General features: G+C 36.0%; 1 protein-coding gene across 6 annotated transcripts in view; it reads left to right on the top strand.

Moving 5' to 3' along the window:
* spoon (A-kinase anchor protein spoonbill) overlaps positions 1–15596 on the top strand; it is a 189430-nt gene that overhangs the window by 145298 nt on the left and 28536 nt on the right. For all 6 annotated transcript variants that reach the window (XM_069815964.1, XM_069815965.1, XM_069815969.1 and 3 more), the window contains one exon: positions 12363–13879. In XM_069815964.1, the coding sequence (XP_069672065.1) occupies positions 12410–13879 (1470 nt within the window). In that variant the 5' untranslated portion in view covers positions 12363–12409. The remainder of the gene's footprint in view (positions 1–12362; positions 13880–15596) is intronic.

The following is a 15596-nucleotide window of genomic DNA, read 5'->3' as shown; positions in this document are numbered from 1 at the left end:
ATCTGATATCTTCTTCCGACCCGAACTCTTCTCCCGTTTACCATTCCTTCCAGTGCATCCTGCAGTAGGCAGTTTCTTCTCAACCAGTGACCCAACCAATTCCTTTTCCTCTTCCTGATCAGTTTCAGCATCATTCTTTCTTCACCCACTCTTTTCAACACAGCTTCATTTCTTATTTTCTGTCCGTTTCACATGCTCCATATGTTTCTAGTCGTCGCTTCTCATCACTTCGTCGTAATGTCCATGTTTCTGCTCCATACAATGCAACACTCCACACAAAGCACTTCACTAGTCTCTTCTTTAGTTCTTTTTTCCAGAGGTGCGCAGAAGATGCTCTTTTGCAGCGATATTTTGCTACTTAATTAACTTATTATTCCCAGAACATGATTTTTACCAGAAATCGAAAAGTATTGGGAACAAATTTGAATAAGGAACAAAAAAAAAAAAGTTTCCTTCCCAGGCAGGATTCGAACCACGAAAGTCTTAGTTACCAGTCTATCGTGCTCTGGAGTGAACAAGGCTCTGAAATCAGCTACAAGGGTCGGTTCGGTTTTTTTTGCCACTACTGTACAAGGTGTAAAAGACTCCTCGGCATCCCATTTCTAAATGAAAAAAAAAACACATAGGCCTATTTTTTTTAATTTGTTCCAAATGTTATTTTATTCATACTCTAAAATTAGTGTGTTTCTTCTAAAAAAAATAAAAATGAGAAAGATACAAGCTTTCTTACTCGCCTGGCATAAGTGAAAATATTGAATATTGAAATGGTTAGAAATACAGTATTCAAAAAGGGAACAATGTTTAACGTAGCGCGTTTGTGATGAACTGCTGTGAGAAGCCATAAATGTTCACGATTTTATTACAGCTTATACAAAGCCTGTAGAGTGATTGACACGCACATACAACAGGACATGCGCCGATAAAGTCATTAATCCCCGGTGAACACAGTTTGTGGGAGTTACATGGTACAGTGCGGACAGAGCTAATATGGAAAGTCCCCGGGGGTTCTACAGCTGAAAAAATCTCATTGTGTAAAGCTAGCTTGGAGCTATTTCTGTCGAAATGGAAGTCGGCTTGTCTGCCTCCACAATGTACTCGCAGAAGAACCTTGCCCTCGTGCAGGACATGTCGTAACATAAACACAACGTGCTTGGTTCCACGTGATACAAAAGTATGTCTTTGAATTTAGAGCTAAATATACTTGTGTCCCATGATTGAAACTAAAAGTGCAAATCTTCATAATATGTAGGCTGTAAGCTACAGTTGTGCTTTCATAAAACTGTTAAATCCTAGTTTATGTTGTTCGTAGATATTAGGGGTGCTATTCAGACATTTCGCTAGCCCGCGCTACGAGCGTGCTAAACAGAATTCATTCATATAGCTAACACTAGTATATGAATACGAAAAACGTTAGTTCGCTGATCATCCACCGAAAGCCCGCGCTAAGAATGTTTATGAATACGGCTCTAGAATTCGACGAGGCATGATATACGATCATGACGGAAATTTTCCCCTTAAGCATTTTTTCTTGCCTTAATGATCTTGCTGAGCCTTATAATTGTGTTGATATAATAATTATAATTTTCCTGAAAATTTTTCCCTTATTGACCAGTACTTTTAGTTCATTGATTTGCTAAGTTTTATAATAAATTGTACTTAAATAATCATTAATTTTCCTTCAAAAATTCCCCAAGTATTTTTTTGCTTACTGATTTTGCTAAGTTTATTGAAACTGTATTATACTCGTTATTACGAGTCACATATGCCGGTTTTACAGATAAATAAATAACAATAACGCAGTACCGGTACATCTCACTTGACGATATGTCAGAGGAAGAACAATAGAATTGTTTGTGCGAGACCGTGCGTATTTGCTTGGTTTCCGCACAAAACCAATCCGCGGAAAGCCTAAAATTCCAAATTCAGTATTCCCAACCTAACACAAATAACAATTTCCCTCATCTTACCGCTTAAGTGACATATTGATTTTACTGCTTTAGGCTTTTAACATATTATTTTTAGAGACGTTCAATATAGTAATAATTATAAATTGGAAACTTATCACTGCAATTTCACCTAAATTGCACTGTTAATTATTGTTTTTAAATATTTGCAAAAATTAAGTAAACTCTACAACTCCACTAAAGTTACTGCATTCGTGATGCAAGTAACATTAAGGAAGCCGTGAAAAAATCAACAAGATTCCAGACTCAACATAGACTGGGGGGGGGAGACAGACGTATATCACGGCCTGCTGGAGTATAGTAAACACAGAAAACATTTTAAAGCAACAATGTTGAAGATAGATACTTTTGTTTTGCAAATTTGCCGTCATTGAACAGAAACCAAGATGGAGATTTCATTGCAACTAATTAGAAATTCCTCTTTCAGGTATGTAATAAACGATCTTCGCACAAAATAATGTACGATACACGAGCGGTATGTTTTCTTTCAATTCTCGGAAATTAAAAAAGCTCAATTACGTTTCGCTTTTTAAAACTTTTCCTCGAACATGAAAACTTCAACATACCGCTCTTGTAACGCATATTACTATTGTATGCATCTGAAGTCTAACTAGTGTCATATGTAGCTAGTCGGCGATGTATGAAATGGAAGAGGAAAGGAAACTGGCCACCTTACCCTATTATCTCCTGGCCAAGTTCCCTCATAAGCGGTGCCTCTTGCTTCTTGGTGTCTTTGTGAGAGGGTCAGACCTGTTTTCGGACATTTGACTAAACAACATTTGCTAGATATTTTCATGTGTTTATTGTATTATATTGTATTGAATTGTATTTATTTACATTCCTTGGTATTCGTATTTCGCTTCACAGCTAGAATATGGAACATGTCTAACGAAAAAAAAAAATTAATATTACTATAGAGTCTTAATTATAGTCACAGTGTAATTCAAATATATATAGAAGAGTTTTACAATATAGTCTACTACTACAAGCCAAAGTTTTAGTATCAGTACTTAATACAACACAGAAATATTCATGAGGCGTTGTTGAATATCATGAATTCACCTACAGAATAGTAGGCGTGAGAAATTAGGTACTTCTTTAATTTGGCCCTAAATAATCTTATGGTTTTGAGTTTTTTTTATATATATCCATAGGTAGACTATTACAAATTTTTACTGCCATATTACGCACTCCTTTTTGATAGCACGATAGACTTGCCGATGGAGTATGAAAGTCATTTTTGACGCGTATTTATGCTATGAACTGTTGAATTAGTTACAAAGTTTTCACGATTAAGAGCTGTTAATTGTAAATTGTCTGTGGGTCCGAAACAGTTGTTTACTTGTCCTCTTATTCTGTTTTAATGTATTACTATTGTAAGATTGACTGTTAGTATTCATTAAAGATTGGCTGTTAGTATTCAATATATACTGTATATTATACATCTTTTTTTTTCGGTATTTACATTCAATTTTTTTGCAGCTTATAACAAGGCAACTGTAAATTGTAGTATCTTAACCAAAAATCTTAAACAAATCGGAGAAAGCCGTAATGAATAAAATGTTGCGTGCAGTTTTTGCAGATAAATATTGAAAATTAAAAGTGGATTCGAATTGTGTTTATATTTCTGTACTATTATAATGTACAGAGGATACTTATAGGTTCATTATGTATTAGTTTTTGTAATATTTGTATAGAGAGTGATGGCGGATTAAGAACTGGAATACATTTGATCCGCCATGACGTGAACAATGATTGATGAAATAAATAAATAAATAAATAAATAAATAAATAAATAAATAAATAAAATATTTCTGTAGTGCTCGGGAAAAGTGGCACAAGTTAAAAATTTTAATTTTACAGGAGAAGGAAAAAAAACTGTCTTCACACTGGTTTATGTCGATTTGATTTTCTTCTGTATGAATTATTGTAATGGGAGAAATACAGGGACATTTTATTTTTACTTCAATTTTTATTTACCCGAGTTTTTTAATGTACTTCACTCCCACCCCTTCTACTAATGAAGTTCAATCGTCCTCCACACAGATCCAAGACCGCATATACAGTCATAGTAGCCTTACGGTCATAGTAAACAGTACGTTCCAAAAATATGTTCGGGTTTTCCAGTGACGAAAGAGCTTTCAATATTGAATCATTTTCGCACAGGTACTGTCGTCCATTTGCCTACGTCGTATCCCGGTTTCCCCCACCAGCTTTTATTCGCCAACTAGTGGCTGGGCTGTCTTAGCTCTTTTCTGAGAACATTAATTCCTGTTAGTTATTGTACGTCTACGTAATATTATAAAACTGATTAAAATAACTTAAATAAAGGGGCCTCGTTAAGTAATTAATTGTCACGTGATTTCCTCCCTTTCTGCGACCCTACAACATAACCACTTGGACGGACAGTAGATAGTATGTCTGAGTAATTTTATCTTTTCGGATCGGGCAGAAGTGAAGATTGAATTTACAGTACGTAAGGTACTCTTTTATAGAGTAGGTACAGAATTATTTCAACAAGAGTTACTAGTACGAAGAACGAAACTGGTAATTGGAATTAAATACAATAGTATATAGTGCGATAATATGCACATTAGAACTGAAGCCTGTATCGAAATGAACGGCCACCATTTTAAAAAATGTGTTTAAATATCCATATTATGATTATTTTTCAATTTAACTTCATTCTCTATATTGTACGCTAATGTGCTGCAGACAGTATAATATACACTGCATAATGAATACGTTCACATGGACAGCTCAGTTCGTGAGTAAAAACACTCATTGTTAATACAGTACTGTATTTTGATTAAACAAAAACCTAATGAAAATGATCAAACTCAAAAGCGCAATATTTCGTAGTTTACGTAAATGGATGAACTACTTTTCTTCCCTCCTATACCTAATAAAGTGATTTGTTTGTATATTACGCCAGTATCATCGAACTCCAGTCGAGGAAGGGGATAACAAAAGGCGTTGATCCAGAGGTATAGGCAAATTAATATTAAAAATGTTAGTAAAAATAAAATGATATCCCTGTACTTATGTCTCTTTTCCCAAGCGAGCAGATGTTCCGTAAGTTGCAATAAATTAATGAAAAAAGTTTGTGAAAACTGACTTATGCCACTTTTCCCAAGCATTTCAGATTTAGTCGATGACCATCACATGCCCTCCTAAGAATCTGAATGGAATATTGTGGTAGGTTCATGTTCCTTCTATGGAAATACTTTATGCAAATATTAGTAGCCTATTTGTGACCTATTTTCGTACTTCTGTTGGGTTTTACTCCAAGATAATTTTCAACTTGAGATTAGATGCAGATGACACAATCTCGTGACTTGTGATCAACATCACAAGACGTCATATTGACAACGATCATCCATTCCTTCGCGGAATTCTTATCCTCTACGTAATGTCAAAGAGCTCTACATCTTAACCGTCGTATTCATGAGCAGCTGCGACTGTGAATCTCACAATTGAAAGAGCGTGAAACAAGTTTTATATGGAACTGTAACGATATGCATCAATGTTTAAGTTTCAGAATTCTTTGTGTTACTTCCAGTAGACCAACTCGTTGAACACATTACAGCTAACGTGAACGACTACATCACTAAAAATGTGTCTCGTATCATCCGCGCTGATGGCTGTCTTGTACGATCTACATCTCACTAGATTGTTTTTTATTGGCTTCTATTTTCTGTTTACCAATCTTGAGTATCTACTCATCATTTTTCTTTGTTACATATTATAAGGTAGGTAGTTATCTTTTAGCGAACTTTTAAAACAAAAACTGTTACTGAGATGCGATGAGATAGTAGTATGCCGATAATAGTGCATTGATAGAATGGGACCGACAAAGGAACCCCGATTTATTGTAATTCGTTTTATGTTAGATATACGTGAATTATAATTCTTTTTATGTTAGATATACGTGAATTATAATTCTTTTTATGTTAGATATACGTGAATTGATTACTTTCTCCACCGCTGACCTAGCGTATACAGTGTGAACCATAAGGAGATTATTTATTATTTTTTGAGTCATTTCAAATAAAGTGTGATACAACTTTGCTCCTTTTTATTTCCTTTTCGAGATAAAAATTATTTTATGTGGAACATTTCATAGCGTGTTTTGGGAAACCCATTGATTTAATTCCCATAATGCTCAGTCGGTTTAAGAGACCAGTGTATTATGATAATAAATTATTTAAAGAATTTCAGATTTACCCTTTAAAAATGTGCAGAAATTTGATCCGAACAAATGTAACATTGTAAAATTCCTTCGCAGAACGAAAAGTTTGCTGCTTCTTGCTCTCCTCGCGGGTTACTCCCTTCCCCTACTAGAACGCACCGAAGGAGGGGTAGCGGTGCAAAAGTTATCCATACTTAACGTAGAGCAGCGATGTATAGAACAAGGAGACTACTGTCCTTAATATTTGGAGAACACTGCATTATTAAGAAATTAAGTATACTTTGTCGTAGCATTTTGCTCATTGCGTTCCATTTGAAGACTAATGTCTGACAGTGTTATAATTTAACTACTACGTTACTTATCGTCGATGGATTTAGTGATAGCAAGATGGTATTTGGCGATATGAGGCCGAGGATTAACCATAGAGTACCTGACATTCGCCTTACGATTGCGGAAAACCTCTGAAAAAAACAAACTAGGTAATCAGCCCAAGGGGTAATCGAACCCACGCCCGAGCGCAATTTCCTATGGGCACGCAAGCGCCTTAGCCGACCGAGCTACGCTGGTGGCCCTTAATGGCTGTTGTGACATACTATAAGCAGATGAAGGGTTGTAAATTTTTGTTATTCATGCTCACATAGAAAATGAACAGTGTCATCTGCTTTGAAACTGAGTTAGGGGTGTAGCAAATCGATCAACTCACGTATGACAGAATCTGTTGGGCTTGAGCCCCAGTCCTATTATGCCACGTCAAAGTCGCGTCTTTATAAACTCTATTGGATGTCACTTGTTAGGTTCCAGCGACATCTTCTTCCGAGAGATGGTAGTGATAATACAAAGTGAGTCAAAAGTCGCTTTCCCCAATATTCGTTCTTAGGTTTCATACTTGTACACATATACAGATGTCATAACTTGAATAAACGAATAGCTGGTGTAAGTGGTGGGTTGACAACCATGTTCGTGCGTCAACCGTTATTCTGATGTCATGTCTTGAAAACAGTCCTTGCTTTGCCGAAATGCAGTTACTATGGCAGCATGATGGAGCACCACCTCATTTTGGTGTAGGAGTGAGAGATTTCAACCAACAATTCCATGGATTGGCCGTCGTGGCACAACAGAATGATCACCCAGATCATGCGACGTGACGCCATGTGATTTTTCGCTGTGGGGTATCCTGGAAAAACCCGCGGGATCTGCATCAGTTGCGACACATGATCGAAGAGTCATTCGTGAAAATCGATTAAAATCGTTATTTATGTTCTGCCATCTGTAAATCAGTGTCTAAACGTTGTGAATTGTGTATCGAGAAACAGGCCTCAATTTTGAACAAAATCTGTAAAGGAATGTGTAGTCAAATTTAAATTGATTGTAATTAAATGTAAGAAAGTGTTCGGGGAAAGCGACTTTTAGCCCACTCTGTATTAATAGTAACAATCTTCGAGGTTTGTGTCTTTGCATCATTCTTAAATGTTCGCTCTTCATTTGCAAGAGTTTTTCGCGTAGACGTCTTTATTTAGTAGTTTGCTAATTTATTGTTGTTTTGAGATATATCCAACTTAAACTTATTTCAAGAGCAAAAATACCAGCTTTACTCTTTAACGTAGCCAAACTTGATTGTATGTTTGCTTTTGCGTGATTACCTGTGTGTATATTTACTCAAGTACCTATCTTAAACAGTCTCATTTAGATAAGATAGCATCTTTCTAAAATATTACCGATAGAAACTTTAAGAATATTTGGTTACATGTTGTGTATCAATTACAGGTATATAGGTACTTAACTATGAAAATCCGTTGCTGGTAATGTTAATGATATAAATAGCGCCTTATTGATACGAAGTTCATGTGTTTTTGCATCATGTCCTAGATGTTGTTTTCAACTAATGCTGAGTTCTTGGCAATAAAGCGAAGTAGACAAGTAGGTGTCAAATACTATTAATGAATAATCTATAATTAGGTCTATATTAATAGTACCTAATGTAATTGTTTTTTTAGTTTATATTGTGCTAATATTAATATTAATATTAAATGGGATGAGCTCTTCAATATATTTTTTATAAACTTCATTACGCATTTTTAACTATATTTATTTATAGTCGCTTTAACTTCTACGTCATATCGCTACTGCCTAGTCTACTGCAAGGAATGTTTGTTGCTGTTTTGTGTCTTATTTCGTGGTAATTGAGGTTTAATTCAGCGTTCGCCTTTAACTGAAAATTAGTTATATTTAGTCGAGGGAAACCACGGAAAAAATCTCGATCCCGAATGAGAGTCCATAGTGTTACCGCTGAGCCATCTCACTCTGTATTAAGTATTAACTGCGAACGTCTTCTATTTATTTTTTTCTTGATTTTGTTTTCTACTTTTTTATGATTTTGTATATGACATGGTTCAAAACATTCAGTAGTTTCGTGAACTGCTGGTCGGCATCCCGAATGAGAGTCCAACGCTTTACCGCTGAGCCATCTCGCTCTGTATTGAGTATTAATTGCGAACGTTTTATAATTTTGTTTTCTACTTTTATGACATGGTTCAAAACATTCAATAGTTTCGTGAACTGCTGGTCGGCATCCCGAATGAGAGTCCAACGCGTTACCGCCGAGCCATCTCGCTCTGTATTGAGTATTAATTGCGAACGTTTTATATTTTTGTTTTCGTCATTTTGTTTTCTACTTTTTTATGACATGGTTCAAAACATTCAATAGTTTCGTGAACTGCTGGTCGGCATCCCGAATGAGAGTCCAACGCGTTACCGCTGAGCCATGTCGCTCTGTATTGAGTATTAATTGCAAACGTTTTATATATTTTTGTTTTCGTAATTTTGTTTTCTACTTTTTTATGACATGGTTCAAAACATTCAATAGTTTCGTGAACCGCTGAGCCATGTCGCTCTGTATTGAGTATTAATTGCAAACGTTTTATATATTTTTGTTTTCGTCATTTTGTTTTCTACTTTTTTATGACATGGTTCAAAACATTCAATAGTTTCGTGAACCGCTGAGCCATGTCGCTCTGTATTGAGTATTAATTGCAAACGTTTTATATATTTTTGTTTTCGTCATTTTGTTTTCTACTTTTTTATGACATGGTTCAAAACATTCAATAGTTTCGTGAACCGCTGAGCCATGTCGCTCTGTATTGAGTATTAATTGCAAACGTTTTATATTTTTGTTTTCGTCATTTTGTTTTCTACTTTTTTATGACATGGTTCAAAACATTCAATAGTTTCGTGAACTGCTGGTCGGCATCCCGAATGAGAGTCCAACGCGTTACCGCTGAGCCATGTCGCTCTGTATTGAATATTAATTGCAAACGTTTTATATGTTTATTGTTTTCGTGATTTTGTTTTCTACTTTTTATGTTTTTGTATATGACGTGGTTCAAAGCATTCAACAGTTTCGTGAACTGTTCAGTTTCTAACTTATCCTAATTTGAAAATTGACTTCAAGACTAGTTAAACATTTTAAATTATCAGGGTTATGTATACGGACGAACGTTTTCGCCATTACGGCATCTTCAGATCCTAAGTCGTGTGTTATTTTTATGAACACTTATTTTCGTGATGATGATGAGTTAAGAAGTGTAAATACAATAAATATAATTAAAAGTCTATAGCACTGTTAAATAATTTATATTATTTTGTATTTAAGTTATTGTTGCCTTGCGTGAATATCATTATATTATATTATGTTACAGTGTCATATTATTAAGCCATCTATATTATTTTCATATATCTAAGTTACAGATGAGTTAATTATTCTAAACTATGAGTTCAGACTCTCAGAATATTATCAGTTTTGTTATACAGTTTTAATATAGCATGTAGTGGAGTTTACTCTGTTGTAATATTACGTGATATTGTATTGTTCTATTTATGTATGGTAATCATAACATAATCAAACAAGATAACGTATATTGAGTTAAAAATGCAATTAAAATCTAAATATGAAACAGCCTTTAGCTAAATTAATGAATTTACCCATCAATTGTTCGTTTTTCTTTTGCAAAGATTTATTTTGTCCTTTGACTTCCATTCATTAGTGTGCTAACACGTTATCATCATCATCACATCATCATCAGATATGCCGAACGTAATGAAGTCGTTTTAAGCATAAAAACACGCACTTTATTTTTTAACGTAGGTAACTAGATTGTTTTTGCGTGATTACTTACGTGTCTTTCGACTTGAAGTGTCCATCATAAACAGTTTCAGTTAGATAAGATAGTATGTTTCTGAAATGTTATCGGTAAAAGTCTTAAGAATATTTGATTACATAGTAGTGTATGTATCAATTATATACCTAATAATATGCGTAGGAGATAATATCCAATCTCTCTACTTCATTTCCCCTTGCACGAATAAAACGTTGTGTAAATTGTGGTTTCTAATACCACATCAGCAAGTAAAATTTCTTACGTATGTATTGTGAACATTTGTATTACTATTACTGTATCAGGTTGTGATTGACACTGTATAGACGAACTCACGTGGGTGAAGACTTGACATTATCTTGCCCAATAGCAATTCATTACCCAGGGATGACGTAAGGATCATGAAATTGTTAGAAGCCGTTCTACGGTGGTTGAAGCATGACCTTGGATGCATTGTGGAAGAAAATGCGTCTACTCTGTACTGTACTCCAACCACGAGAAAGTCTACACTCTACAGGGAATGAAACGAAGCGGGGTGATGCTGGTGAATGAATGTTGATGTCATAAGGTCACACACGTGGGTACTCATATTTCTATTGGTTATCTCTCAAAGCACAAACCATAACACATTTTTATACTACCCTAGTTACAAAATTAGATCACTTTTAATCTCTTGGGGTGCTATTCATAGACATTTCGCAGCACGCGCTACGAGCATACTAAGCTAGCCCCGGCTATCCACTGGTTACTTGTACAGAATTCAAATCATACCCTATCGCTAACACTTGTTTATGAATACGAAAAACGCTGATCATTCACCGGAAACCCGCGCTAAAAATGTCTATTAATACGGCCCCATTGGTCTTTTAATCCCTCCATTGAGTAAATAACATATGGAGGAGAGCGCATGATTTTTAAACTGACATTATAACTCTAATATTGTCTATCTACTTCGCTGCAATAGATGACGCAATAGTAACCACATTCCTTTCACGGTTTATCTCCTGGTTGGAGAACAGTAAGATGTCCACGTGCTGCCGCCCACGTAACCTGCACGAGATGATTAGGCCATAGTTCATCTATAGTGGAATGGCTTCTATTGGACAAGATAACGCCGAGCCTCCACACACTATGAAAGTTCGTCCATGCAATGTCAATCACAACCTTACATCTCGCTCACTATAGCGCTGTTGCAACTATTGCTATTGATGCTTAATAATAATAATAATAATAATAATAATAATAATAATAATAATAATAATAATAATAGTAATAATATCGCGACAGTCCATCAAGATCCAAGACTGACCAGTCGACTGCTGGCTTCACGTGCACATGCCTCACACAGAATAAGTTTACCGATCACCCAACCAGTACCGTGGATAACGTGTGGTGAGCATGATGATCCTCCACAGCTGTTATAGTTGGCTTACGAAACCTGATTTTACTACTCACTGTAGCTACCCATACTCAATACGAAGGTAGATGGGCACCGGTCCCATACACTGGTCGAGATTTTATGGGAAAATATTCTCTCCCATGAAAACTCAATCAGCTCTCATTTCGTAATGTTAGGCAAAGGCATGACGCTTTAGGTCACGCAGATACGGCGCGGGACTTCGTAGCACCTACTTGGATTTTATAGTGAATAAAACATCTGAAATTGTATTGTTAACCACTAATCTGTAGACTCGATAACCTGTAGAATTGTTTATATCTACTAATTAAGTACATTGATTAAATTGTGTGATGTTAATCGCTATAAAATTGTGATATTCTTTACTAATTTCTTACCAACTGTAGGTAATTTGTCCTTTTTTTGCATGAAGGAAACATTAAATGCTTAAACTTTTATATTTTGCATGTATGAATTTACATGCCTACCCTTTTACATAGTTTGAAAGTAATTGATTGAAAACGGTGTACACAATGTTTAATTCACTGTTAATAATAAGACATGTTACGCTGTTCCTAACTTTTAATTTCACGTCTTTCTATGCATTTTATCATATCTTATCTGATTAAGTAAAGGCGTTTCTTCTCTCTTCTTCACAGGTTCAAGATATTTTCTTCAGAAACAGCTATAAACGTGGAGAGGCAATATGGCTCCCAATTCATCACGTCAGCTGTTGGTATGGTCCCTACCAACCCTTGCATTTCTACTCAGTTTGTTGTGGTATCGCAGAAAACGGGGAGCATCCTTGAGAAGTGACCCTGGGGGAACACCAGAGGATACAGCTAGCACATCTAAAGTTCTGTCTCCACAACCCCAGGATCAAGTGTCTGTTTCACCTTGTGTATCTGCAGATAAAGCTTGTGCTAAAGAACAGTTGTGCGAGATAGTTGCCATTGTCCATAGTGATATAAAGTTTAAAATCGACAAGCCTAGAACTTCGTCTCCTAACATAGGACAAGTAGATCATCTACCTTCACAAGAATACACCTCTGAACTAGTGTCTGAGGATCCAGTTCAGTCCATGGAAGCTTCTGATCTGTGTGCTGCAGTTCAGAAAGAAGAAGTTGACGAATTTGAAAGTTATGAGACTAATAAGTTCGACACAGAGAAAGAAGGAGATACTGTTGAGAAAGTACATGTTAAAGAGTGTCGAGTTGATAAGATAGAAGTATTCCCTTTGCAGAAAATCCCAGCAGAGTCGACTGTGGAACGAGAGACTAAGATATCAACATTGGAAATTTCTGTTTGTAATGATTTGGAAAATCTGGAGCACTCGACTGATAAGATTAGTGAGGAACATTCATGTAATATAGAGGGGAAAGAGGGAGACGAAATCAGGATTAAAAATTTGAATTCACTTATTAATATTTCTCCTCAAGAGTTATCAGAGTCTTCTCATTTGTTACAAGGAGTTTGTGATTTCCCCACAGTTTGTGAACCACTTCAGAGGACTGTGGAAACAGATGTTGAAGAACTGGAGGTTTCACCAGTAACTGTAGTAAGTTGTGAAGAAATCTCCAGTGAGTTTGAAGTAGCTAACTTCAGGATAGAAGAAGACGACAGAGAAACGGGTGTGAAAGAAAGTTGTGAAGAAAGTTCACCGATTTCGAGTCTTAACGCGAGTATTTCAGAGGACTTAAGATCAGTGGAAAGTGTCGCCAAAGATATTGATTCAGTTATTGTGGCATGTGACGAAACCAGTTCTTCAGCAGTTGTTGAAGATAGGGAAGTGGAAGAAAACAGTAGCGTTAGTAGTGTTGAAAGTGTCCCTGTGACTGCTTCAGTTATGGCTCGTAAATCAAGTACAGAAACCTCCACGATGGAGAAGCATTCACATGAAGATGACAGCGCTAAGAAATCATCAGAATCAGTGACTCAACAAGAAAGTGAATCTGTATCACTTGAATGCAAGTTATCAACTTTGGAGCTGGAGAGTAATGCAACTGGAGAGGTATCTTCTGACGTGGACAATGCGTCATCGACTGGAGCAGTGGCTGGAAGCTTTACTGCAGCTTCGGAACAGCAGAGAACCGAGAGGGATTCTGCAAACCATAGTCCTGCTGATGTGATGCTGGCCAGCCCCTCCATTAGCAGTTACTCCGATGCACAAAGTGAGGTACGGTATTGTAATCTGGCTTTTTGTATTTTATATATACCATGCTCCACTTAAAACACCAGTAAAAGAAATGGCAGTAATTTAAAATCTATATAGTCTACCAAAGAGAAATAAAATGTGCTTAGGTTTATTTAAAAAGGGTTCTCATGTCAATTGAGAAATGAATAAAAATAACAAACTGTAAAATGAAAGTTCATAGCTCTAATGAAAAACATATTTAATTGAAACTTAACATTTTCTGATACATCAAGAATTGCAGTTTTAATTTTCAGTGGATTTCAACATAACTACCATTTGTAGCACGGCAGATATCAGGTCTGTTGTCAATCTCTATCCTGGTGTTTCTCAGCATATCAATAGTGACATTTTAGGCAGATTCTACGCTTCAGTTCATCGAGGTCAGCCACTGGTGTTCTAGACACTTCATCCTTTACGAATCCCCACAAGAAAAAATCCAAGGGTGTGAGTTCTGGTGACCTCGGCCAAGGGTGCCCGCAGACTTTGACTCTCATGTGTCCCTTAATGTAGAAATATTGGGAACAGGCTTGCATATTGTCGGGAAAGTGTACCATTGAAAATGGATACTCGTTTCTTAAGGAGTTCATAAAACTATGAAATGTTTTCATGCCTTTTGGGAGATAAAATCAAAAGCAGATGTTGAGTTTGTAAAAAACAAAATTCAAAGTATTCGTAACAGTGTCAGAAAAAGGGTGGATAGGGCACAGAAAACGTGAGCGAACAGACTCTTTGGTACCATAAATAACTTATATTCACCTAAAAAGAGAAGCTGAAAATCTTCATAGGATCTTCCTGTTTCCAAAAAAATCTCAATGTTGCAACGAGAGTCTCGCATCTGACTACTTATATTTTACTTCATTAATCTATATGCTACCACGTTCAGTACATCATTAAGTGCTGTCTCGTTCATTTGGAGATAATTATTAAAATCACTGGGCTCATTTTCTGTCAACTCTAGAAGCAAAGGGAAGTGACAAAGTTTTCTTCTTTTCTAGCTAACTTTTACTCCTAGCTGAAAGTGTTTTGTTTTATTCCTTTTCAATAATGTGTAAGTAGCTGCACAAAGAACGGCTTCTTTTTCAGTAGTTCATCTGTCTCACATACGTTCAACGTGTTGAAAGTGCAATGGGCGACTCAACATACGGGATTATTGACAATCTTACACCATTAACTCGAAATATTGACCTGTCACAGGATAAATCGAGTCGTTGCTCTTCATTTTCACTTTTGCATTCGTGGTCAGCAAAGTGATTGGTCCATGGCGGTCTAATACTGGCATGACAGTCCTGTCAGGTAAAGCCTATTGATAATACTGCTAATGTATGGGCCACTATTGTGGAACCAGTGATGGCTAAATGAGAGGTGACAACTGATACCGCATGTATTCACTTTTGTGATGCTGTAGGTGTTGAACATTCGTTTAGTGCACTACCGAAAATAGTACCCATGGATTATCAGAAAAAAAAATGTTGTCCAAAATGGCTCCATCCCCATTAGTTTAATAAACGAGGTTTATTGTAGTGCGAAAACAAATATCAGAACACTTCTGTTTTATACGTTTTTCTCTGCAATATTTCACACTTGAACCTTACAATTTTCACTTCATAAATTAGATACATTTTATCATAAGATATTTTATATTTTATTCCCCTAATTTAAATCCGCATTTTTTTTTGATAGCACACAGGGTGTTAACTAA

This window comes from Periplaneta americana, chromosome 17 (genome assembly GCF_040183065.1).
Source record: "Periplaneta americana isolate PAMFEO1 chromosome 17, P.americana_PAMFEO1_priV1, whole genome shotgun sequence".
Classification (NCBI taxonomy): Eukaryota; Metazoa; Arthropoda; class Insecta; order Blattodea; family Blattidae; genus Periplaneta; species Periplaneta americana.
Note: the sequence above shows the minus strand (reverse complement) of the source record. Positions and strands in the feature narration are given on the sequence as shown.